Here is a 25,331-nt window from a genome sequence, read left to right as displayed (position 1 = left end):
TACAGTGCTGTGTGTGTGTGTGCGTGTGCGTGTGCGTGTGCTTGTGCTTGTGAGGTATTTCCATAGTAAAGAGTGATCATGGGGATATTGAAGATGCTTAATGGGCTTGTGTGTTTGTGTGTTTCAGATACTTCTACCGAGCCTGCCAGGGGTCTCTGTTCCCCAGCCCGGTGCAGGTTGGCAGGCAGCTGGACGAAGTGCCACTAGAGCTGCGTAAGCACCTCGTCAGCCAGAGCCGAATGAAGGCGGGGCCTCTTAGACAAGGACCCGCCCCTCACACGTCACTCTTCCCTCTCAGCCCACCTTTCCTGAAAGGCTGCAGCTCTAAAATCACATGCCCCTACTCCACCAAACGAAAACAAAAGGCCCAAGCAGCCAGTCCCATACACTTGAAGAGTGTAGAGATGAAGGACACGCCAGTGAGCTCAAAGAATCCTAAGAACTGTCTTGAACATGTTCAGAAGGCGTGTGGCTGGGCAGGTGAAGAGATCTCAGACAGCCCCAGGTCAGAAGCTTTAGACTCCAGAGCCCAGCCTATAAGCCATGTTGGCCTTACAGAGATCAGCACTCTGACTTACTCAAGAGATCCGTCTCAGCCTGGGGCAGTTTCACTTCCTACAGGCCTGGAAAGCTCTTTGAGCCCAGGACAGTCAAGTGAAGTCATCTGGCTTACCTCCACGCCACTGGTGCCTCAGACAGAGCATGTGCGGCTCATATCGCCCCCTAGTGGGGGTCCTCCGGGAGTAACTTATCAAAAGAGCCAAGAAAGCTTGGATTGTCCACAACAGAACGTTCTCAGACAGACATGTGGTGAGCGTCTGTCCGACTTTCCTGACTCAGTCCTGGAATGCTCAAAAACACCTTCAAGAGCAAACCTAGCATGACACCTTCTACATTCTGTTTCTTCAGTCCAAATTTGCACGTTAGCGCTAAGAAATTAATTCTATTTTCCCGAGTTTTATATATATATATATATATATATATATATATATATATATATATATATATATATATATATATATATATATATATATATGGGTACTATGCATCACATATTTTAGCTAGATGTGTAAAATTGAGAGATTATTTTTAAGAATAGATATTGGACACAAACTGGATGGTATTACTATATGTTTTAATACAGATTGTATGTAGGTTTTTCTTTTCTTTTCATTATTTTTTTTTTCTTTTTCTAAATGTCTTATTGAGCCATCTCAGTTCTGGAGGATTGTTGAAATATTTCTTATTTTTTTGCTTCAGTCCAGAAACATTCCTTTATCTGTTAATTGGACCCAGATTTTCTGCCTGGTTCCAAATGCCTGGCGCTCTCAGACACGTTGGAGAACACTACTTTAGCTGAATTCTTTGACCTCCTCATCTCCAAAAAGCTGTATGATTAATTCAAAGCTTATAAAATTGAAGGTGATTTAACACTTGAACACTAAAGCTATAAATTTGTGATATCTGAAAATACTTAGCATCCCCAGTACTTGTAAATGCTGTGAACAAGAAGAAGCCCACACCACATACACAGGTGTACACACACACACACACACACACACACACACACACACACACACACACACACACACACACACACACGCTAGCTGAACAGTTTGTGTAGCAGCTTCCCTTATGCCATCAATGTCGGCAGCATGGCTGCCAATGAACATGGTTGAGAGTGAGTTTCGAGGTCAGTGTTTCATCTACTTGTGGTATGACACTAGTTCAAGTGACGTATCGCCAGGTTTGCATGGAAAACTTGAAGTCCCCTTTTGAGCAATGCAGAAGTGCATCATGTTCAGCACCAGTTTCGCCTGTTTTATATGTATGCGTGATTGCTGTTCTTGTCCTTTCCAGCCACGGACAGCTGTTCTATGCCTTATTTTGAATACATATATGCTGCTTCTTTTTGTATCAGAAATACAGTTATATATATTAAGAATAGATGCGTTTTAGGTATGTAGTAGGCTATATCAAGCTGAAATTAATTGCATTAATGCTGACATTTTATTCAGTTCATTTGCAATATGGTGGATGTTTACTGCTAAAATCACTTGTCATAAGTGGTAATTGTCTGATGTTTTGCTGTTTACTTTGAGCTTTTTGTGTGGGATTTATGGATGCTTGAGTGAAGGGGGACCTCGTTTTTGAGTATGCAAATTCACTCCTTATGTTAGAAAAGCCAAAATGAATCACCCACAGTTTGTCCAGTAATTTATTCTTTGTTGTATCCCTTTCAAATAATACAGGTGAACGTACTGATATTCCTTGACCAAAGATGCAAAAAGCACATTTGAGGTTTAACCCTTGATGATACTGGATGAAGTTTCTAGAGATAACAGAGCTAATGTTGGTCACATCTGAGCTACGTGTTTAGCACCGTCTGTTTTCCATCACCACTTAACGTGGTACTGCTCATCAGACTCAGTACAAGCACTATATATATATCTAGTTGTGTTTAGAACCTCAGAGAAATAAAACCCTATAGCACTACAACAGTGGTCTCTGTTCCAGGAACAGATTCCATTTTTGTCACTACCATTTTGGCGGTTTTGTGGTTATAACTATGTGCTAAATTCTTGTGTTTTAAACCTGTGGCATGTGCAGTCCTGGTTAGCCATGGGGTTCACTCAAGTGCCTGGATAATGAGTATCTATGCAGCCATAGATCTGAAATGCTGAAAAACTAAATCGGATGCTAAATCATTTTTATGAGAGATCTGGGTTGATCGTTTATCATCTCTCATGACCTAAAGAATCTCATCATAGTATCTGATTTGTGAAATGTCGGACAGGGGAATGCTAGTAAGTCTCTCGAGTGCGGGGTTCAGGTTCAGACATTGCAGCGTTTGTTCAGTGCTGCGGAGTCTGTTCATGGTTACGATCTGAAGTTTACCACGTGAAAACTGCTAAAATGTCGGCGCACTCCGTTTAAGTGGCCTTAAATTATCGTTTTTAGAAACTTCAGTTAACATCCCAAACCCGACATTTTACAGATACTATATGAGGGGTGCTTTTGTTATTTGTTCTTTTATATTCCAAAGTAAAAGTGTTGCTGGTAGACAACCACCGTCTCACCCTGCAGTTTGCACACTGCCTAGAAGGCAGAGGAGAGTGAAGAAGGAAGTGGCAGGTGGCCAAGCACCTTGGCCTGCAGTCTCATTAAGTGCCTCTCTGGACGCCTGCACACACTGTCTGGGACATCCGAGCACAGAGAGGCAGTGTTTGTGTTAGTTCATTCACTTAAAAACTCTTCTTTCTACAATGCAAAACACCTACCCATTATAACACGATGGAAAGCGAGCGGTATTTATAAGTACTTTATGTGCTATGTACTTTAAATTTTGCCAAATTGCTTAACACTGGAGACAGCACTATTTTTAGACCAATGCCTTTACAGTTGTTATACATTATGTATATATAGATATTTGACAGTTCTAATGCTAACCAAGGTTTAATAAAAACTTTTAAAATGGAGATTATTTTAGCAACAGAGCATTTCCCTGTATTTATTTTCCTTGTATGTTGTTAGCGGGGGAGGTTGTGTTTTTATCTCTGTGGTGGATGTGGACACACGGGTGTTCCCTGCTGCCAGATCTCCAGTTGCTCCCTGAGCATCCAATGCTGTAGTGCCTGATGGCCTGATGGCCTCCCACTGTGCTGTATCACCAAACTGGAAGGAGGTGGCCAGCACCGATGCTCCTCCTCCTCCCCGTCCGACTTGAGTAACCACTGGGATTTTCACTTCATGTGGCCGTTAAGAGTGTCATTGCTGTGACCGTGTTCCTCGGTCACTCTACTGTCGTTTGTCTCACTAATGTTCAAGCATTGGTTTATTTTTTTTGTTTGTTTTGTTTTTTTTTTTCCCGTTGCTATATGTTTGTCACCCCTCACCCAAAGCAGCTGTTCAGAGTAATTCTGCGTCATTGGGGATCCATCTGCTATGTATTCATTCCCATTATGTTGGTTCTTTGATAAGACCATATTTTGTCACATTGCAGAAATAAAAACTTCTTTTTTTGTCTGCATCTCTTATTTGGCCAGTCAGTGTTTATCTCCAAGGTCCTGATCCCAGTATAGAGGGGAAAAAACTCCCCCTCTCCCTATAATCCTTCCCTCGACTGCCTAGCCAAAGTGCTGCCAGCTGCCTTGAACAGAACTCTTTGGGCTTGACAACTGTGTGCTGAATGAGCTCTTTTAGCGTTCGCTGTCTTCTCCGCGCCCAACACGGGGTGTGTTTGCTCCTGGGGATCGTGTGGCTGGCAGCCACCGCTGGGCTGCATGTGCACACTTCAGCTTCCTGTCCCAGCATATTTATACAGAACTGGACTCCTGCTCTTGGGTTGAAGTGGCACACAAAGGGTCTCTTTAAATGGAGCTCCCCCATGCTTACCTAGCGTGATTATGCATGAATCATAATCGTTACACTGGAAAATCTGAAATGCGGTACCAGAACTTTGGAAAGAGGTATTTATTTAGTACATGTCGAGGATGGCAGAGTAACTTCAGGGCTTGTAGTGTTCCTTCGTTCCTTCACAGAGCAGGACTGTGGAACATGGCAGGACAGATCAGGTTAGCTCTGTCTCTGCTAAAAGACCTTAAAAACACTCAACCTTTCTATAGCACTTTTTCTGTCCCCCTGCTGCACTAAACTTCTACATGCCTCCAAGTGTCAAGATCCCTGGAGACAGAACTTTGAGATACTTTAAAACTTCGATTCTCCCCAAGAAGCTGACCTGGTCCTTAAGTATGAGTGTGGAAGATGGATGATCTTTGGCCCAGAATTGCTGCGGTAGGTCTTTGCGTGGTGACCGTAGCGTCTGAGGGATGTTATTAATGAACCTCTTCCAGCACGCTGGGGGATGGAGGGAGCAATGGCTGGAGCTGTGGGATGTTCGGCTGACGCGCCCGCCGCCCGCACCTCTCCGCCCTCCTCCATCTGCATGGTGCTGACCACCACCGCTGCATTTTGCAAATGCATCCTTCATCTTGACGTGGGGGTAATGATCAGCCTTTCCTGATAGCTCAACTCTAAACAGTTGAGCTAGAGTGCTGGAGTGTAAAGTGTTTTCTCTCTCTCTCTCTCACCCTTTCTCCCAGGTTACTTCTCATAGATCTGTTCCGCTGTGTCTGGCCATGTTTGGGATGGCCTCTTCTCACGCCCTCCCCATCCGTGCAGAAGATACAGGAGCGATCAGTCTCAGGTGAGCGAACGCAGCACTGGAGCTGCAGCTGACCAGTAGTGCACGAACTTAGAGATTCTAGGTGGAAGTTGTATGTGGTGAAGTGTGTAGCAAGCTCGCATGAGTGCATTAGTAATTAGAGGTTCCTGGTCCTATGCTTTGACAATGATGGAGATGTTTGTTTTTTTCCTTTTCTTCCAGGGAACATAAACCGATACTACAGAAAACAACTAGACATTTGACTGAATAAAGAATGCCTGTCCATTGAACAAAAATTTACATTATATGCATATTATAAATGTATTAAATGTTTGTTTACAGGTCAGAGAGCGTTGAAGCCAGCACTGAGGCAGTCAATGAAACATGATGAGTATCTTTGGTCTGAAATGTGGGCGCTTAATGTGTCCTTACTCATCACGTCCTTGAGCTACAATCAAAACAACTTTCCCATGAGCCCTTGAAATGGCCTCTTTGCACCCTGGCTCCTCTGAAAGCTGTTTGGCTGGATCCCACTGAACACCAACACAAGCAAAAAGCAAAAAAGCACAGCACACAGAAGCAATGGTGAGCAAGTAAGTGACTTAACCTTTCAAAGCTCCTTCTAATCGCCAAATTCGCTCTTTAGCTCAACTCCCTTATTTGGTCATTTGCATTTTGTAAGGATATTTAAAACTGGTTTTGAAGGTTCTTCTGCCCTCCTCATCATTCCTTCCATACACGTGTTGACGGAACAGCTTGGGCGAATGATAATGAGCCCGATATTTTAAGGTTAACAGTCCGAGTCTTAACTACAAGGATCAGAGGTACGTGGAAGACGAGGACTTGTGAAGATCAAACCACGCTCTCGTAATGACTCCCCAGACCCTTTCAGCTTGTATCCCTCTCTCACATTCCTCATACGCCACATTCACAGGAGCTGCTCAGCTGTACTGGGGGGGAGGGGCCAGTTTTCCTCTCCTGCCAACAACCTTCGCTCGTGCTCGTCCCCTTGCAGGTGGGGTATCATGAGCAGGATTCATGAATATTCATCACAAGCGCGCACAGTTCCGTTTGTATCTGCGGTTCATGTGTTTAATACACACGCCTCTGGAGCAAGGTCAGCTCATCATACAGCGTGATGGGTGACTGACATCCGCCCCGGTGCTAATCCCGGTGAATTATAACGGCACAGATTTATGCCCTCATGCCTCCGCCCTTCACGCATCCTGCCATTCAAACGGCTACCTGGCTAAAATCCACGTGGACAAAGAGCCGCCCAAGGTGAAGTCTTCTGTGTTTCAGCCCGGCCCGTCAACTCTCCCCATCTGGGTTCTTTTCACGTGTGACTGAAGCAGATAATGACTGAAACAGGTTCGTAATGTGTGTGTATATATGTGTGTCCAGCAGGGGAAGGCAGTGTTGTCCTGTGGAGGACAAACGGGGACGTCTCCTCCCGTCTCCAGCTGCAGGCTCTGTGCGGACAGAGTGTCCCGGTCCCCCGTGGCTCCATGTTCCCAGCGCCGATGCAGAGCGACCCACGGGCTGGGAAAAGGTCCGCTTCTCCGCACATTGAACTTGCCACGGTCAGCGATGTACTGCTCTCCAGGGGGCCACCATAAGCATGTTGGGACGAGGACCGTGGTGTAGGGACGGAGCAGAAGTGTGGAGATCAATGAGCTGCATTGAGTCACATTTCTAAGCCTGAGGAATATACAATACCTGCATGAATTAAGGTGCCCTGGACTCTCAATTGTATGAATGTTGAAGTCAATGCTCTGGTTCATCTGTTCTTTAGGACAACCAATACAAAACTGAAACAGTCCACAGTAAAGTATGCCTGACCTGTCACCTAATTATTGATGTAAACATTATTCATTTGCAGTTGTTTCCATTTACTAGTATATATGTGTATGTTTATCATCCATGAGAGGTTCCATTGAGTCTGGTCCTTCCAAGGTTACTTCCTTCAACCAATGGCGTTTTCCTTGCCACCATCAGTTTGTCTTTCTCATTAGAGGTCTACACCTGGTAGAAATTGGATGTTTCATTTGATCTCTGGGCTGTAATCAAATAATTCCTCCTTTGAGAAAGAAAAAAAAATAATAGACATGCTTGATTTTTCACGGACTGAACACAGTGGTTCAATCAATCAAAGCAGAGAACATGTTAAATGTACCATTAAATGTTGTTGATTCTGAAACCAAAGGTCATCAGATGCTTTGAGTTAGCCACATGTCTCCCCTGAGCCCTACCGGTTCCACCTTCCTCTCTACCCAGCTCATTCCCCCAGGTTGGTTTTAAAACATCAGAACCACAAACCACTCCAGTATCACTAATCCCACTGACAAAAAGGACATGTAATTGCACAAGGATTGAGTAAAGACAAAAAGACATTTCTTCTCTCCTTCTGTCCTATCAGTAATAGAAGTCATTTATAACACATTTTTAAAAGAATGCTAAAGCCTCTGACTCAGACTCCCCACTCTCACCTAGCTAATGGTTTATTGATGTTCTTTGGGTGCAAAAGGGAACATTGCAGTGTGCTCTCATAGGCTTTGAGGCAGGTGCTCTTCATTGGTGCTGATTCAACTTGCAGAGTCATTTAAGGTCACTTAGTGCTTCTGCTTGTGCTCATCCAAACAGCAGCAAGCGTGTGAAAACTACCATGTGATCACAGTTCCTAACAGACCGTGTTTCTTCAAACGCTAATTATGGGCAGTATGTGTACAGATGGATGAACTATTTGCTGATTGACCTTTTTTTTCTTCTAAACAATGAAACTTAAAGCCTAAACCGAAGGCTGAAAGGCAGTAACCACTTAGTTTGAAATGTATAGTGTGAGCAGAGAATCTCTTCCAGGGGCATTATCACACCAGTGAGATTACAGGGACTCCCAGTGTTCAAGCGCGTAATAGCACGGAGGCTTCCACACACACACACACACACACACACACACACACACACACATGCATACACTATATGGCCAAAAAAATGTGGACACCTGCCAGTCACATCTATATGAGCTCGTAGGGCATCCCATTCCAAAATCGTGAGCATTCGTTTGGAATTAGCTCCCCTTTGTGGCTATAACAGTGTCTGCTCTTCTGGGAAGGTTCTGCTAGATGTTGGACAAGAAGGCCAGGCTTTCGATTGATGATCCATTTCATCCCTAAGGTGTTTAACGGGCTAAACACTGCCCTGACAGCTGTGTAGCACAGCGTGATCCGTCACGCCGGAGTCCAGTGGTGGGGTAATTTACACTTGGCATTGAGCATAGTGATATTAGGCTTGTGCGTGGTTTCTTGGCTGTAGCAAACCACTTAGTGAAGCTCCTGGTGCACAGTGCTTATACTGATATTGTTCAGGGAAGCAGTTTGGATCTCCGCAGCGAGTGATGCAACAGAGGATGTACCCCACCGTCTGCGTCCCCGTGAGCCGTTGTTGCTCCTAGACGTTTCCGTCTTATAATAATACGCATTTACGGCTGACCAAAATAAATAAATAAAGCAGGGCAGAAATGGCACACAATGACTTCTGGGGTAGATGATGTCTGTCGACCGTCCCACGCCTCTGAGGCGTTAGATCTCAGGACTGTTCTACTCCTTTTATTTTTCTTTTATAAAATCGCTTTCATTTCTGGTTTTTTGTTTCTATTTATTTTGAATTTTTTCATATCCCCCCATTTAATTTTCTTATGTTCTACATTTATTCTGTTTCTTGTATTTTCTCATCTTTAAAGTACTATGGGTGACCACAATGGATGACAGGTGCAATGTCTATCAACGGGCTTTGCTTTTAAAGTCACTGAGTTCTTCAGCATGACTGTCAGTGTCCATTCTACTGTCAGTGTGTGTCTGCGGAAACCACATGGCTATAGAAAGGGGATTAGTAAATACCTCACTACCTCACATCCTAATTTGGTGGGTTTGGCAGCTATATTGGGGTTCTTCCTGCAGCAAAACCATTACCTTAAAATCATTTTAATGTATAAGGGGTGTGGTTATAAATCCTATCTTTGCTTGTGGATTGTTTTTGAGAGTTCATTCTCTTTGTATTGTACTGAGCAAAAATGTCTATGTGGGAGTCAAGGTACAAATGCTCTGCAGTCACTTAGGTATGTATGATTCAATGATTTCTTTTGTTGTGGTGTACGTGTGAGGGGGGGAGAGCAAGAGAGAGAGAGAGAGAGACAGAGAGAGAGAGAGAGAAATTAAGTGACTGAACCCTCTCTGCCACAAATAGCAATGACAGCTGCCTAAACCAAATGTCTTGTTAAATGTATGACTCCCATTTGTGATTGGTAGCCTACGCATGCAGCATAATAACACATCTGAAACTGCAAAAAAAATCAACTTGGGGAGGAAAAAAAAAATCACATCAGCTGAAATCATGCATTATTTAAAAATATATCCTTCAGAGGTGGATTTTATAGTGTTATATAGTACTGTGTGGAGAAATGTGAATCTAAGCACAATTCAAATTTTGAAGAACTAATATGAGCATACAAAAGCATGAATGGCAGACTGCCCCATGTATGACCCTCACCGTGAGTCTTTGTATTGCATCTCCACATAATGAAAGTGTGTGAAAGTCCACTTTAAGATGCTCTCAGTGCTTCCTGGCCTGCCAACCTGGTCTAACGTTCTGCTGCGTATCCACTGAAATCAACATGCCCTTTAGAAGTATTAAAGGAAAGATATTATGAAAGCTCTGGCTTTGTTGGGAACATGTACCTTCTGAAGAACCTTTTAAAGGCCCTTTTACTTGATCCAAGTTCAAAGCAGCTCCTGACTGATGACTCCTCTGATTCTGTTAGACATGTGACTTGTGCAGTGCTCCCGAACACACGGCACCGTTCGGCGGTCTACGTGAAGATGTTTGCCCATTAGGATTTGAAAGGCTTCCTCTGATGGCTCCTCTCCAGGCTTTAAATGAAGTGTGAGGAGACAGCCTGGTTGATTGATGAGCACCTGTTTGTCAGTGCCATTTAAGCAGATTCTAAAACCGATGAAGGGGAAAGCGCTGAGCGATGAGCTGTCACGCGAGGGGGCCGAGCGGAGGTGACGGCCGCGCCAGAACACTCCCCTGCCCACCAGATACGCCAGACACACCAGGCACACCTTGCAGTTCAGCTGGAGATAAGGACGAGGCACACACCACATATTCACTCTTCCCCCTGCAGATCAGGATCACAGGCATTGGGCTATTTGTGCAGTCCTGTCTATGCAACACTGAGGCCAGGAATATGCTCGATAGTATCGACATTTGTGGAGAAGAAGTACTGCTTTAAAGACTCTACCCTATACATCGTATATGTTTTATTCTGAAGTATAAATTAAGGCCCTGGCTGTAGCTGTTTTTGTGTCGTTTATATTTTGGTGCCTCGAAAAAGGTGTGGAATGCCACGTTGGCAAAGCCTCACAAATCAGGAGATGAGATGTGAAATTCAGGAAGACAAGAAATCAGAATTCTGGGAGTGCCAGCTGTCCTCTCCGTGCCTGCAGTCTCTCCAGCCACGTGCACAGGAAGACAAGCTATTCAGGAAGAGAGCATTTCCTCCACCCCCTCACCAATGGAGTGGAGTCCCTTGTGGAGATCTCTAAAGGGTTTAAAGAACATCGGTAAAAAACAGGTGTATTTTTTTTCTGCTGTCAGATGCTGAGGCCTTAATAAGTTCAAAATGACGTTAAGGCTCACTTTCTCATAATAGAACAGTATGTGACACTTGTCAAAGGAAGTTTCAGTGCAGTGTCATAGATGTTTCCATCTTCTGAAGCATATTGATGCTGCTTTACTGTGTGCTTTTGCACTGAAACACCACATAATGAAAGTCTAAAAGTGTGCTCTTTATTTGCCGACCTGCTACAACATTGCCGCGTATTCTGCGGAAATCAACATCCTGTAACGGCACGACACACACCCCTATGGTAAACCCACATGGTACAGCCTGCCTCAAGTGTTTTGTGCTCCTGTGTTGCCACACCAACATGATTGTGTTTTCACTTTCACTACGTTGTAACCACAACTCTCTTCTTAGTCATTTCACACCTGCACCTTGTTAAATGACCTCTTTTTTTAATGTTTTAAAACCTTAAACCTACAGTGTTTGTAGCATGATTTGTCAGTCAATGCTTTATGTTTTGTGTTGTGTTTGTATGGTGTAGCTCATGTGTGCACCTTGCCTGTACTGCTCATCAGCTACCATAACTCCATACAGAAAATAGTTCCCTCTCATTATTCTGAGTTATTCAGCAAATTTCTGCCTTTGTGATGGGCGGCATTAATTGTATTTGCACCTCTGCTGTGTCAGGTCTGTTTACGACAGGTGTGAGTTCACATTCCTTTTTGTATTTTTCCTACATCTTCCTGTAAAATTCAAAACAAGCTTGTAATCTCTCTGACTTAAGATTCATTCTGCACACATCATGCACACTTCACTCCTCCCTAATGACTACAGAGAGCAGTAATTGTACTGCTGAGTACAGTGTTAAACAGGCTGGTGGAAAAGGTCACTTGAAGTAGGACACCCTGGCAGACAGCCATATGATAAATATGAATTAAGCTTCTTCTTGCTTCCTGAAGGGGCAGTGGTGATAAATTATTTTGTTACAAGGAGACAGAGAGAAATATGAAGAGTTCTAAAGATACCTTTTAACATGCTTTGCAATTTGGAGGTCTTAACTGTCCACCGTGCTCTCTTTACAAATGTGGGCTCCTATTTTTGCCTATACTCTCTCTAATCTCATCCACTGTGGGAGAAGGGAGCATATCCCAGTCACCAGGTCTGCAATAACGGCCAGATTCATCCACAGCCAAGTTCCTGTCTGCTACAGTCAGTTAATGAGACAAGTGGAGTGGTGTGATCTAGGTCTGCTTCTAATTCACTGCTACATCACCATGTCTGTTTCTTCTCAGAAAGAAAAGCAAACAAGTGAAAATTCGAGAAGCCGATGCTTGAGTGTGTGAAACTCAAATGAATTATTTCAATCTACCCATCATTGTACATACCTCTCTCAAGACTCATGTCACTAAGTGAGGTGGTGAATAAACTTTTTTGCAGCATTGACGATATGATTTAGATGGGATATATGTGACATCAAGTGCTTTAGAAAACATGCAACCATTGAGATGGGCTAAAGGTCTACATTGAGATGAAAGGGTTAAAACTCCTCAAAACCGGCAGGTCTTTTGGGGTGTTCCAAAAGAAAGAATAGCCCAAGAACAGCCCAAGAAAGGACAGCAAGTGAACCGGCACCAGAGTCATAGGTGAGCAAAGCTCAGTGATGTGGGTAGGGAGTGATGGCTCGCTCATCTGATTGTAACCCACAGACGACCTATTGCGACCGTGCTGAAAGGGTTAATGCTGGATGGAAAGATGTAAGAACACACAGGGCATCACAGCTTGCTGTGTACGCAGGACTCTCGGCGTCCATGTTGACCTTCTCCACTGCTGAGAGCACCAACGCTGTGCCTGTGAAGATTAGAACCAGGAAGCAAAGGATGATGGTAAAGGCCTGGTCAGATGAATCACATTTCGTTTTACATAACGTGAATGGCTGGACACTCGGGCATCACATACGCGAGGAAGAGAAGCCGGAATAGGCAGTGTGTTGGTTAGGCAATGTCCATGGCAACAAAATACCCTAACAACCGTTGCCTCTTTCAGCAGGATAATGTGCATAGCCCCATGGCAGAAAATGTTCAGGAATGGATTGAGGCATGTAACAAATAGTTCAAGGTGTTGATTTGTCTTCCGGATTGCCCAGATCTTAATCTGATCAAGCATCTATAATCTGATGGAAAAACAAATGCAGTCCATGCATGTCAACAAACCGCATGGAAATTGCTGTACTGATATGTAACATCAAACATAATGAACCAGTAGCTCAATACAGCAGTCACTGTCAATAACATGGACCACTGTAAAATTCCTTGGTTTTTAGGACCCACAGTTTGAGCCTTTTAAAATGAAGTATATTCCAAGTGCATTTCTACTGTGTCTCTCTGCAGAACAGCCTGTCTGGATCGCAGTCCAATAGCTTTTTGGCAGTCCATTTTTTGCTCTTCCCCAGCAACAGTGCCTGTTTGTGTGGTGAGCACAATAAATTCTCACTACTAAATTCTTGCTGCTGTTATGATGGCTCGAAAATTATAGCATTATGTGTCATCTGTGGTACCTTTCAGGAAAGCAAAAGAACAAGTTTTAGCACCGTTTCCCATCTCCAGGCTGCTGTCAAATTGGCTCTTGTAAAATCTCTTAGCTCAGTCCAGTTTTGCTGCATTCGGTGCAGCCGCAATAAGTAGATTAATAAATACATTTAGAACATTTTTTAATCACCACTGAAATACCTGAGACAGGGGGTATAATGAAAAATCATGGTGCTGAGAACCAAATTCACAGCGCTCATTTCCACAACATTTACCTAGTGGTCAGGTGTGACACCTGTCTCACATCCCCTGCAGAAATATGATGTGTACTTGATCTGGAACACGCTTAAAGGTTCTAAAATACTCAAATATTTTTTCTCTGCAATATTTTAAGGTTTTTCACAGGTTTTTTAAGAGATATAGTATAAATAATGTGGCCAATTAAATCGTTTTATTTACATTTGAAGAAATGCTGGTTTTCCTGTTTTTTGTACATACATAGTTTATTGCCATAAATCATGAACTGATAATTAACTGTGCACTGTGCTGCACACATGATCTCCAGAAATGTCCAGCTCATTGCTTTAATCATGCTGAATCAGGCTGAACACTGTGCAGCAGTCCTCTCTGCCATGCTCCCCGGAGCCCTCTTCTCTTTGCTGCCCCGCGAATGGGAAAGAACAAGGAGTGGGTATGTCAGACTGTGGACATGTCCTTTGAGAGCTGCTTGTGCCTTCTCTGCTGGCAATGCCACTGGGGACCTCACTTCTTATAGGAGGGTCAATCCAGAGAAAACAATCAAACAAACAAACAAAAAAGGCCTGAGGCTTTCTGAGAATGCATCTCTCACCCAGAGGCTCCAGTGTGTCATCTAACCAGGCGGTGGGGATTGTGGGAAAACAGCCTTTGGGCTTGTCATCCAAAGTCCCTGCTGTTACTAACTCAATCCAACCAGACAAATCCTTCAGTGCTGACCCTAAATATCAGACATAGCCCTTACAAACATGGCACGGACCAGAGACTATCAAATCCGTGCTGAGATGCTCTGTGTGACCAATGTTAGTGTGAAAATGCATATTATTTACCTATAATGTCTGCCTGTTGGGAGAAATTGCTCCCATGAAAGTATAACTACTTTTGGGAATTTAAATGTTGCACAAAATAAATTATGCATGAAATTCACATTTAAATGGCCTTTTAACAGTTTGGTGTCCATGCCTTAGTGGCAATGAGGCCATTATACATTATGATGGTTCATGTACTGATCATGAACCTGTAATAAGGTGGTTAACATTCTGTCCCACAGATGATAAATATCCTTAAATTAAATTAAATTAAATAGAATGGAATGGAATAAATGAATAGGCTGAAACTGACCTGTTTGTAGAATCACCCAGAATTTTTATATTGTTAGAAGTTTTTTCACGATGGTTTTATGGAAATTGTTAACGGACATGCTCCCATTAGAAAGCATAGGGTTGGAAGGTGGCCTATCTTGGATCATTATAGGGCCATTTAAGGTTTTGGTCTAGTTAAGGTTTTGGAATATTTTGGAATAATTTTATTATAATAAATACAAAGACTCAGTAATGCAGGTGTCACGTTGCAGCCCCAGGCCCCTCCCTGTGGGTGTGCGTGTATGTGTAGTCTACGTCTGGTTATGTTCATGTATGTATTTCCTTTGGGTGTGGTCCTATGTGTGTGTGTGTGTGTTCATCCATCTCACCTGTGGCTTGTCTCGTTAACACTTTGGTCTCATTTATTTCAACCTATATAATGTGTGTTAAACCAATGTCCTGTGCTCGTCTTTATCAGTCTTTACTCGTCGTGTTTAATGTCTATATGTTGTAAGCACTACTAAGTGCACCTCTGAGGTAATAAAGCATGTGTTCACTTTTACACTTGTGTCGACATCCTGCCTTTCCCTCGCTTGTGATAGATAGCTTGTGATTGCTTCGCAATACACACTATTTGTTGGGAATCATTTATCAGGAAGGACTCAAATTGTACATGCAAAAGTATGTAGAAGTATGTACATTATGTCTAGCCCCTTTAGTGTATCCAAGGGTGTGCCACAAGGACCGATTTTGGGCATACACTTTTTTTAATCATATATTGTAATTCAAAATGAATCAAAAACTTTTAATGACAAACTTTATTTTTTATGTAGACGATACAGTAATATATATGTCTATATTTGTCAATTACAACTAGTCTTTAATGCTGTGAAACGTACTTTGTATGAACACAGACTTGTTTTGAATGCTGCCTCGGCTTCCTGGAATCATCTCCATCATCTCCAGAGTTGTTTGGACCTTCCAGAGCTGGTCTTCTGGAAGAGTTTGAGAGTTGGTCTTTCTGAAAGTGTTTAAAACAATTCTTGATGATACGGAATCAAATGCATAAGGTAGTAGGTGTTGCTCCTGATTTCAGTGTCCTTGTTTCTTAAGTATGATGATAGTGTCGTTTTATTGCTAAAGTTTGTGGTTTTTATAATTATGTAATTTATTACATGTTTGCAGTACTCTCTGTAAGTCCTATCTGTATTGCTACCCATCTTGGCCAGGACACCAATGTAACAGAAATGGATAATCCTAATGGGAACTATCTTGCTTAATGGTTAATAAAGGTTATAATAATTATTAGAAAATTGTTCAAATCCAATGTTACTCTAGGCTTAAAATTATTTAAGGAAAGGTGTGCACTATTTGTATGTTTGGTTTGACTGAACCACTTGCAACACATAAGCAGATTTGTATGAGTGGATTTTAATCTAAAACCCTGTTGACTTTGAGCTAAACAGTAGTCTATATTCATGAGACCCTGATTCTTCATCACTGTATCACCCTAAACATAGACGGCTTTTCCATTATTCAGCACTACACACATCTCCATTGGTTCCTACAGAATAAACACAACCATATCTTTCTTCCACTCTTCTCTCAAAAACAATCTCAGTAAGGAGGAGGTGTATGTGTCAGAAGTTGTGCTATATATATATATATTAGTTAATTGTTAATAATGTAATTATGACTAAGATATGTAATTGAGATGTAATTAAGACTAATTTATAATAAGGTTGTTACTGTCTTATTGAAAATGTTCTGAGTTAACTGCATTGATGCCTAATTTGAATGCAAAAACTTACATGTAGCATGTATCCAACAAAACATAAGCAGGTCTTATTTTCTTACCGTTTTGCCCTAAGGCATTGTCTTATTAAAATATCATCGTTTAGAAACCCTTTCTTTTCTTTGTGAGACATAAGATTGGCAAAAATGAATAACTTCGATTATTCGGTCTCTTATTCGGATTATGCCACCTGGCGATATTTGTCGTTATTGCAAGAGTTACTATTTAAAAACTGAGTAATAATGTGAGGAGGAAAAACAAAAACGGCTAAGGCTGTTTGTTATGGTCCTTATATATGTCAGTGGTCAACACTTTTCAAATAAGTAATATGCTGCTGTAATATGTGCAGGGTCAACGGCACATTTTCACATAGCGTTTCTGGTCGTGAAATGTCTATGGTTTCGAAGACTTCACGTTGCATCTCGGGATACGTTCCGCGTTCGCCTCAGCTATCAAGATGGCCGATGATATTTTGTTGAGGGATTGGAGTTGAATAGAAAACCGAATTGGAGCGATTGTGATGTTGAGTGGCAGGATTTATTCGCCCACAACAGAGCATCTTCACAAGTAAGCCGTCAAGATGTTACTCGCGCGTTTTTGCGTAAAATCGCTCGCGGGCAAAGCATTAGTACGTGCTTTCAGGTCAGCGACCAGCTAGTAGCTTAGCTTAGCTTAGCATGTTGCTAACCAGCTAGCTCGTCGGCTAAAAGGGAGCTCGTCGTAAACGCGCATATCCCGTGAAGTAATATAGTAGCGAGGGCGTGTAGTTTCTGTAGCTCGCCGAACGTTATGTCCAAAAACATGTCCGAAAAGCACGAGAAAATTGCATAATTACTCTAAAACGCGAACTGGTTAGCGCCCGTCAAGCTAGCTGGCTGGCTTGATAGCTTTGTGGCTAGCTAGCTAGCATGCTAGTTTGGCGCTGGCGAGCGTTCCGCCGTCAAATCCAGTTGACAGTTGCAGCAAGGTTACCCGGGCGGTGTTGATACGCGGCGTGTTCGTGTGCTCGGCGTGCCTCAGACTGGGAGTCGCTTCGTCTGTTCGGTCGACGTCTATCGTAGCCGTGGCCTTACGGTCTGTGTGTGTGCCCCCCCCCCGAAATGACGCCGCTGGTGGTGCAGCTGAACGCTCAGCACCTCCATGTTTGTGCACAGTCATACCCCCTACCCTCGGCGGCCTGTCCGCCTGCCGCTCACCACTTCACAAGCCACTGTTTATATTATTTTATTACTATATTATTATAATATTTTATTTATTATTTTAGTATTATTACGGGGCTGTGATGTGTTTATTATATTTGACAGCCTTTGGTGTGGTACTCCCCACGTATGGAGCTGGTCAGTGTGCTTGGCTGCGTACCTCAGGTTGTAAATACACGACCACGTTCGGCCAAAGCGTCGTCCGACACCGTCTTATCGGTGTGACGGCTGGTGTTTTTACATTACTGGGCTCAGCCGTCGTTATCATGTCTCCTGTGCTGCTGTTGTACACATTATAGTCATTTAACACGCAGCTGCTCCGTTCCATTGAGAGTGCAACTTGAGAGTGAAGTTTTTCTGTGTAGCCAAGCGCTAACCCGTCCTCTCGTCATCTAACTTACAGGACTGTTTCCTGACCACGTTTTGTTCTCTCTAGAGTTAAGAGCATAGAAGAATCCAGCATTGGAAACTTTAAGCAAGTCTAATGTAAGTACAGTTTATTTTTTTAGTAGTATAATTTGTGAATGTCAATTTATATACATAATGTACAGTTGTAGCATGACATACTGTTTAATTAGCCCAAAACATAAGCAAAACCAGCATTGGTTTTCACCTGGCTTTTAATGTTGGTTTACCACAATTCTGATAACCTCATTATGGATGCTGTCAGTTCTGGAAAATGACAAGCAGGTGTCAGGATCAGCATGCAACCAGAATGCAGGATATGCTGTGCTTTTTGTTTTTTATTGTGTCTTTAGAAAATAATAATTAGCCTGTTATATCGCATGAAATATTTACAGCAAACGTGGTGTTGCATGAGTGTTTGCACTTGGAAGAGCCTTAGTTACAGTTATTCTCTTCATCAGACTTTTCCACGATAACTGTAGTCTTAGACGTGGATTCTGTTTGTGTAATGGATATTAATATAGTCGTAATTGGTTGACTGATACATGATCATCTTTAGTTATATATTTATAGGCTAATATATTTAACAATTTAAGAACTACAGACATTAAATTAACCACCTTTTAGATGCTGTTTGGTGACCTTTATATATATTTCCTTACATTTCTAGAAAATTGAAGGGATTGTACTGTATGGGCTCTCTAATTCTTAATGCTGATGTATCTTTATCACATTTGCCATTTTACTGTAATAGGCCTAAAATTGTTTTGGGAATGAACCTTACTAATCCCTTGGTGTCTTGTTTGAATGTCTGATGCAGGAAGCGAGCAGCTGCAAAACATCTAATTGAGCGCTACTACCACCAGTTAACTGAGGGCTGTGGAAATGAGGCCTGCACGAATGAGGCTTGTGGCTCCTCGCCGGGTTTCCGACGCATGGATAACAATGCAGCGGCCATCAAAGCCCTGGAGCTGTATAAGAGTAATGCCAAACTGTGTGATCCTCACCCCTCCAAGAAAGGTGCTAGCTCGGCTTTCCCGGAGAACAGTGCCAAAGGAGCCCACAATTTCTCCGCTTGCAGCAACGGGAAGATGAACCACAAGGAGCTGCCTCCCTCCAGGGAAGACTTTAGAGGTACGTGTGTCACTGAGTTCCTTTTTGCCATTTGGATTCATGTTAAACTCCCTTCTTAAAGATCAGCTCCGAAAGTTAGCTAACATTACAGGCCATGTTTTCAGGTGATCTTTCTTTTTTTCTCCCTTTCTCTTTAAGTCAACATTTTCAGTGATTCCCTAAATGTGTGTGTGTGTTTTTTTTCCAGATTTGAATTATTTGACAGAGGAGAAGGTTTATGAAATCCTAGCTGTATGTGCGGAGACTGAAGACTTCTCCCCTCTGATCCGTGTCATTGGGAGGGTCTTCTCCAGCGCGGAGAGCCTGGTGCAGAGCTTCCGCAAGGCTAAGCAACACACCAAGGAGGAGCTGAAGTCACTGCAGGCCAAGGACGAGGACAAAGACGAAGATGAGAAAGAGACGGCCTCGGGTTCATCCACCGCCATGGAGGTGGAAGCAGGAGCTGCTGCTTCCAGTGGAGAAGGAGCTTCCCATGACGGCAACAACATTCAGAAGGTGGGCCCGGTAGAAGTGTCGGTTGACATCGAGGCGGTTAGAAGGGTTTACGACAGACTGCTGTCCAACGAGAAGATCGAGGCGGCGTTCCTCAATGCCCTGGTGTACTTGTCTCCCAACGTGGAGTGCGACCTCACCTACCACAACGTGTACGCTGCCGACCCCAACTATTTGAACGTGTTCATCATCGTCATGGAGAACAGCAACCTGCACAGCCCGGAGTATCTGGAGATCGCCCTGCCGCAGTTCTGCAAGGCCATGAGCAAACTACCCCTGCCGGCGCTGGCCAAGCTGGCCCGCTTGTGGTCGCAGTACGGGGCCGACCAGATCCGCCGCCTGGTGGAGACCTTCCAGCAGCTCATCACCTACACGGTCATTAGCAACGAGTTCAACAACGACAACCTCGTGAACGAGGACGACGGCGTGGTGGCCGCCACCAAGTGCTTGAAGATCGTCTACTATGCAAACGTGCTGGGCGGCGACCTGGACACGGACCACAACGACGAGGAGGACGACGAGCCGATTCCCGAGTCGAGCGAGCTGACGCTGCAGGAGCTGCTGGGTGAGGAGCGTCGCAACAAGAAGGGGCCTCGCGTGGACCCGCTGGAGACGGAGCTGGGCATCCGCACGTCCGACTGCCGTAAGCCCCTCGTCCCCTTCGAGGAGTTCGTCAACGAGCCCCTCAACGATGTGCTGGAGATGGACAAGGACTACACGTTCTTCAAGGTGGAGACCGAGAGCAAGTTCTCCTTCATGACCTGCCCGTTCATCCTCAACGCCGTGACGAAGAACCTGGGCCTCTACTACGACAACAGGATCCGCATGTACAGCGAACGCAGGATCACCGCCCTCTACAGCCTGGTGCAGGGACAGCAGCTCAACCCCTACCTGCGTCTCAAAGTGCGCCGAGACCACATAATAGACGACGCCCTTGTCAGGGTGAGTGTGGTGCCCGTTTCGGGGGATTAGAACATGTGTGCTATATTGCTTAGCTTTCATCTGTGTTCTCCATAGCTGCTGTGCAAAAACCTGTTAATCTGGAAGTGTTAGTGGATGTAAATGTTTTTGATAGCAACCTGCATGATGGGACTGGTTTTTTGGTGTAACTTCAGCTGGAGATGATTGCCATGGAGAACCCAGCAGACCTGAAGAAGCAGCTATATGTGGAGTTTGAAGGCGAGCAAGGAGTGGATGAAGGAGGAGTTTCCAAAGAGTTCTTTCAGCTTGTAGTAGAAGAGATCTTCAACCCAGATATAGGTAATCAGGATAAAGCAATTTTTTATGAAAGTCCACACACTTTTATTCTTGAAAGCTGTGAATATAATTCCTCATCCTCTAGGTGGGGTATGCCCAAGCAGACTTATCACACACTGCAAACATAGACACTTCTTTCCAATAATAGGCTTGTATTGAGTTCAAACTTCCCCAGGTTCATGATGAGACTTGAGCAGTGATTTATAAAAAACATGAATTTATGACATGGTTGTGTTTAACCAATATAGAATTTTTTTGCCCACTCATTAGCACTTGTCTTTCACTTAAGATACTGGCCATAAAAAATTACCACATTGTTTGTCTGGATACAAGGATGATTTGTTATTTTAAAGAACATTGTATGACAAATATTGGCATACCACTATTGTGTATACTGTTAAGTACTATAAAAACATACCGTCATGGCATTAATATAAGATCAAATCCATACAGTAGTCAGTGTAACCGATGATACATTTTATTAATCCTGATGTAATGTTTGTCACTTCATTTGTAGCCTTGTGTTGGTCCATGGTCACGTCTGCTCTATGTCTGCTCTCTAAATGCAGGCATGTTCACCTATGATGAAAGCACAAAACTCTTCTGGTTCAATCCCTCCTCGTTTGAGAACGAGGGCCAGTTCACTCTGATTGGTATTGTGCTGGGCCTAGCCATCTACAACAACTGCATTCTGGACGTGCATTTCCCTATGGTGGTTTACAGAAAGCTAATGGGAAAGAAAGGAACCTTCCGGGATCTTGCAGATTCCCATCCGGTAAAACTGATTGATTCCTTTTTTGTTTGTGTTTTCAAAGTGTTCATGTGTCCTTTTTTTGAAGTACCAAGTCTCCTTCAGAGCTTAAATGGTCTTGTTATATTTGCTACCTCTTATAAATTTTGAACATTTTAGTCAGCACTTATTATTTTACTAACAACCTACATAATTAAAACATATACAGTCCAGACTAAAATTGATGCTTTATTCTGATTGGAATTATTTTGTAGGAAAATGATTTTCAAATGATAAATTATATTCTGCAGTTTTCTATCAATAGAATTTTCTCCTTACAATATTCAACTTAAGATGTAATGTCCACTTCATAAAAGCTAGTTTAACTGTCATATTACGATAAGATATATGTTATATTATTGAGAACGATTCCAAACGTGGGGGTTCTGCTTGGGCCAGGTTCTTTACCAGAGCCTGAAGGAGTTGATGGAGTATGAGGGCAATGTGGAGGAGGACATGATGATCACCTTCCAGATATCACAGACGGACCTCTTTGGAAACCCTCTCATGTATGACTTAAAGGACGGTGGAGACAAAATCCCTGTCACCAATGACAACAGGAAGGTCAGTTTCCTGTTAGGGGCAGAAATGGTATCATTGGCAATCAGTTTAAATTTGTTCTTGGGTAACTGTGTGTATACGTGTGTGCTCGTGTGTGTGTGTGCATGTCTGTGTGTGTTGTCTGCAGGAGTTTGTAGCACTGTATGCTGAGTACATGCTGAACAAAAGTGTGGAAAAACAGTTCAAGGCCTTCAGAAGAGGCTTCCACATGGTTACTAATGAGTCTCCACTGAAATACCTGTTTCGACCTGAGGAAATTGAGCTGCTTATATGTGGCAGTAGAGTAAGTGAGCTCCACACTGCCTAACCGTCACCTGATTCCACTGCTGCCATCTATAAACCATGCGGTGTGTATGATGCCCGTGTCTTCTAAACCTCTCCAGAATCTTGACTTTCAAGCACTTGAGGAGACTACAGAATATGACGGTGGTTACAACAGGGACTGTCGCATTATTAAGTATGTGGGAGAAAACGCGCATACACTTAATTTTGTGATAAAAATTTGCTCAAATTTTGTGTGTGCAGCTAGTCATTGTTGAGACCTTGTTATGATCATTGTGCTGGTAAGCTAGTTCTATACTCCTGCATTAGTGGTGGAGGTGTTGGTGGTGATGTTCTCGTGGATGTGATTGCCCTCAGGGACTTCTGGGAGACGGTGCATTCATTTGGGCAGGAGCAGAAGAGGCTGTTTCTGCAGTTCACCACTGGCACAGACCGAGCACCTGTGGGTGGCCTGGGAAAACTGAAGATGATTATTGCCAAGAACGGGCCAGACTCAGACAGGTAATAGCATCAAAATATTGTATATGGTATATATAAACTATGGTATAGTCTGGCTTAGGAATAGCTGTAATTTTCCAGACATCTTGTTTGGTTTATGTATAAAGATTAAATCATTTTCAGTTTTGTTTAATTATTCTCTCTCTTGCCCTCTCTCTCTCTCCTCTCTCTCTCTTCCTCCCCCTCTTTCTCTCTCAGGTTACCAACCTCTCACACCTGTTTCAATGTGCTGCTCCTCCCAGAATACTCCACCATGGAGAAACTTAGAGAGAGACTCCTCAAAGCCATCACTTACGCCAAAGGCTTCGGCATGCTCTGAGGCCCGGGGAGCCGCTAAAGAACTCGCTCAACGTCTTGAGTTTTCATGTGTCCGTCAAAGGCGAATCAGCTACACCGACAACAAAAAGTTAAATATCAAGTTTAAATGTAAGGCAGGATATGAAACGGGCTAAAATGGGAAAGTTCTGGTGACCGAGTGCCTGTGCCTAAATAGTAGATGAAACCACACTGGACTCTTGGCTCTCTCCCTCTTAATGTAAGTGTTGCGTTTCCCTTTTGTATGCACTGAGATATAGCACTATTTATTTTAAGGGATAAAGTCTGTTCATGTCTGCCTGGAATACAGCTCACGTTTTGATTTCTAATGCGGTAAAAGGAGGGGCGGTTAGTGATTTCCAACAGCATCAGGACTGATCAACATGCGAACTGAAAGAAATAATAATAATAATAATAGTGATAATAATAAATAAAGATAGAACAAAAATAAGTCAAAGGGAGGAGGAAGTCGTACTATGGTTGAACTGTGAAAGTGCACTTAACACAATCTTCAGAATGTCTGGTTTTCCGTCGACCGCCCGTCGACACATCATGCTCATGGTTCGTAGGTCTTCCCCAGTCAGTCCGCACTCGTCAGCGATGCTTTCTGAGGTACTGAGCAGCTTCAATCCCGGCCTCGTCATCAGGAGTCTGTATTTATTGAGGAACTGCGTTGTCTCTAATGCCATGTTGGCAGGTGTGCTGCTTGCTTATGGCCAGTGATCTGTTTTTAGCTGCAGAGTCTGGTCCTGCGTCTTACGTCCTCATGAATCACGAATAGCTGAAGAGCAGTCTGCTCCCATGGTGTACTCCTGGAAATGAAGAGAATATGAATAGAGGAATGAAAGAAAGAAAACCACCTCTCCTTTACAAAGATTGGGAAGCCCTTATATGGAGAGGTGTATTTGTTTCACAGTCTTGTTTTAATTTGAGACGGCAGACTTTTAGCTAATTACAATATGCCCTTATCAGTACTCCATTGAAGTAAGCTGTGCTCATATTTTAGTGGCTTCTGTTTTGCTCTGCACATTGTGTGGCCCAAATACTGTTGAATGAACGAGGGGATATTGGCACTAGTTGTACCACTATAGTGTTGTGCCAAACATGTATGCTGAGAACCAACCCTCAGGTTTACGCAAGAATAGCTGGAAACTCACTCTGGTGATGCCCTGGACCCAATGACTTTCTTTTGCTCATAATTTTGCTCCCCCCCCCCCCCCCCCCCAATTTAAAATATGTCTGTGGTTTGTTCCACTGCTGATGGCGCTCACATTAAAGGAGTAACAGAACTTGATATTGAGAATGAAAAGCATTTGATTGTTTGTTTCAAGTTATTCTTAAATAAATTAAAAAATGTAAAAACAAAGTCTTTAGTGTGTAAACATGAATCAGCTTAGATAGAAGTAGTTTTTTTTTTTTGTTTGTTTTTTTTTTTTTTGTTTGTTTTGTGGTACAATAACATAAAGCTGTCCTAAGTCCTCACGGCTAGAGAGTCCTGCCTTTGTCATGAGTTTAAAAGGGCTGTTTTGTTTTTGTTGTTTGTTTGTTGTCTTATGAAAATGTCTAGAAAGTAATTACATTTACAGATATCAGTCTTCTGGGATTTTAAAACACATGGTGATCCTGAGATTTGCTTTGCTTTGGAACTGGCTGAGGTAGCTGCAGACATGAATCACATTTCTCAGTCAACTTTTACCCAGTGTCTCGTGCCTGAGCCAATAGTTAGCAATTCAAGGGACTGATGTGTTTTTACTGTGTAAAGACTGGTACTGCGTTACGATGAAACATCAGAAGAAAAACCGTCACTGAAAGTTATCTTCAAGAATACGTACACTACAGGCAAGTTTGGAAGCAACACTCCATAAGACTCAAAATGCACATTTCTACAAGACAGAGACGTTTATCTCTAAGGGCATCAGTGCATATGTTGCTGATATGCCATTCCAAACTTCCA

At 43.1% G+C, this 25,331-nt stretch overlaps 2 protein-coding genes across 3 annotated transcripts in view; both read left to right on the top strand.

Moving 5' to 3' along the window:
* The window catches only part of atp10a (ATPase phospholipid transporting 10A), a 38,273-nt gene extending 37,305 nt beyond the window's left edge, over nucleotides 1-968 (top strand). The window contains exon 21 of the mRNA XM_077014703.1: nucleotides 128-968. Within this exon, the coding sequence (XP_076870818.1) occupies nucleotides 128-884 (757 nt within the window). The 3' untranslated portion in view covers nucleotides 885-968. The remainder of the gene's footprint in view (nucleotides 1-127) is intronic.
* Nucleotides 969-16,759: 15,791 nt separating this feature from the next.
* On the top strand, nucleotides 16,760-24,588 carry ube3a (ubiquitin protein ligase E3A). Of its 2 annotated transcripts, none has more exons than XM_077014696.1 (11): nucleotides 16,760-17,011; nucleotides 18,080-18,129; nucleotides 18,869-19,182; nucleotides 19,370-20,616; nucleotides 20,790-20,934; nucleotides 21,501-21,706; nucleotides 22,121-22,285; nucleotides 22,410-22,565; nucleotides 22,666-22,739; nucleotides 22,922-23,065; nucleotides 23,261-24,588. In XM_077014696.1, coding segments are annotated over exons 2-11 (2,574 nt in total). In that variant the 5' UTR covers nucleotides 16,760-17,011; nucleotides 18,080-18,127; the 3' UTR covers nucleotides 23,382-24,588. The 2 variants fall into 2 exon arrangements, with proteins under 2 accessions (XP_076870811.1, XP_076870810.1); XM_077014695.1 differs by having other exon boundaries at nucleotides 18,047-18,129.
* Nucleotides 24,589-25,331: the final 743 nt, after the last annotated feature.

This window comes from Brachyhypopomus gauderio, chromosome 8 (genome assembly GCF_052324685.1).
Source record: "Brachyhypopomus gauderio isolate BG-103 chromosome 8, BGAUD_0.2, whole genome shotgun sequence".
Lineage (NCBI taxonomy): Eukaryota > Metazoa > Chordata > Actinopteri > Gymnotiformes > Hypopomidae > Brachyhypopomus > Brachyhypopomus gauderio.
This window is presented reverse-complemented; position numbering and strand designations above follow the sequence as displayed.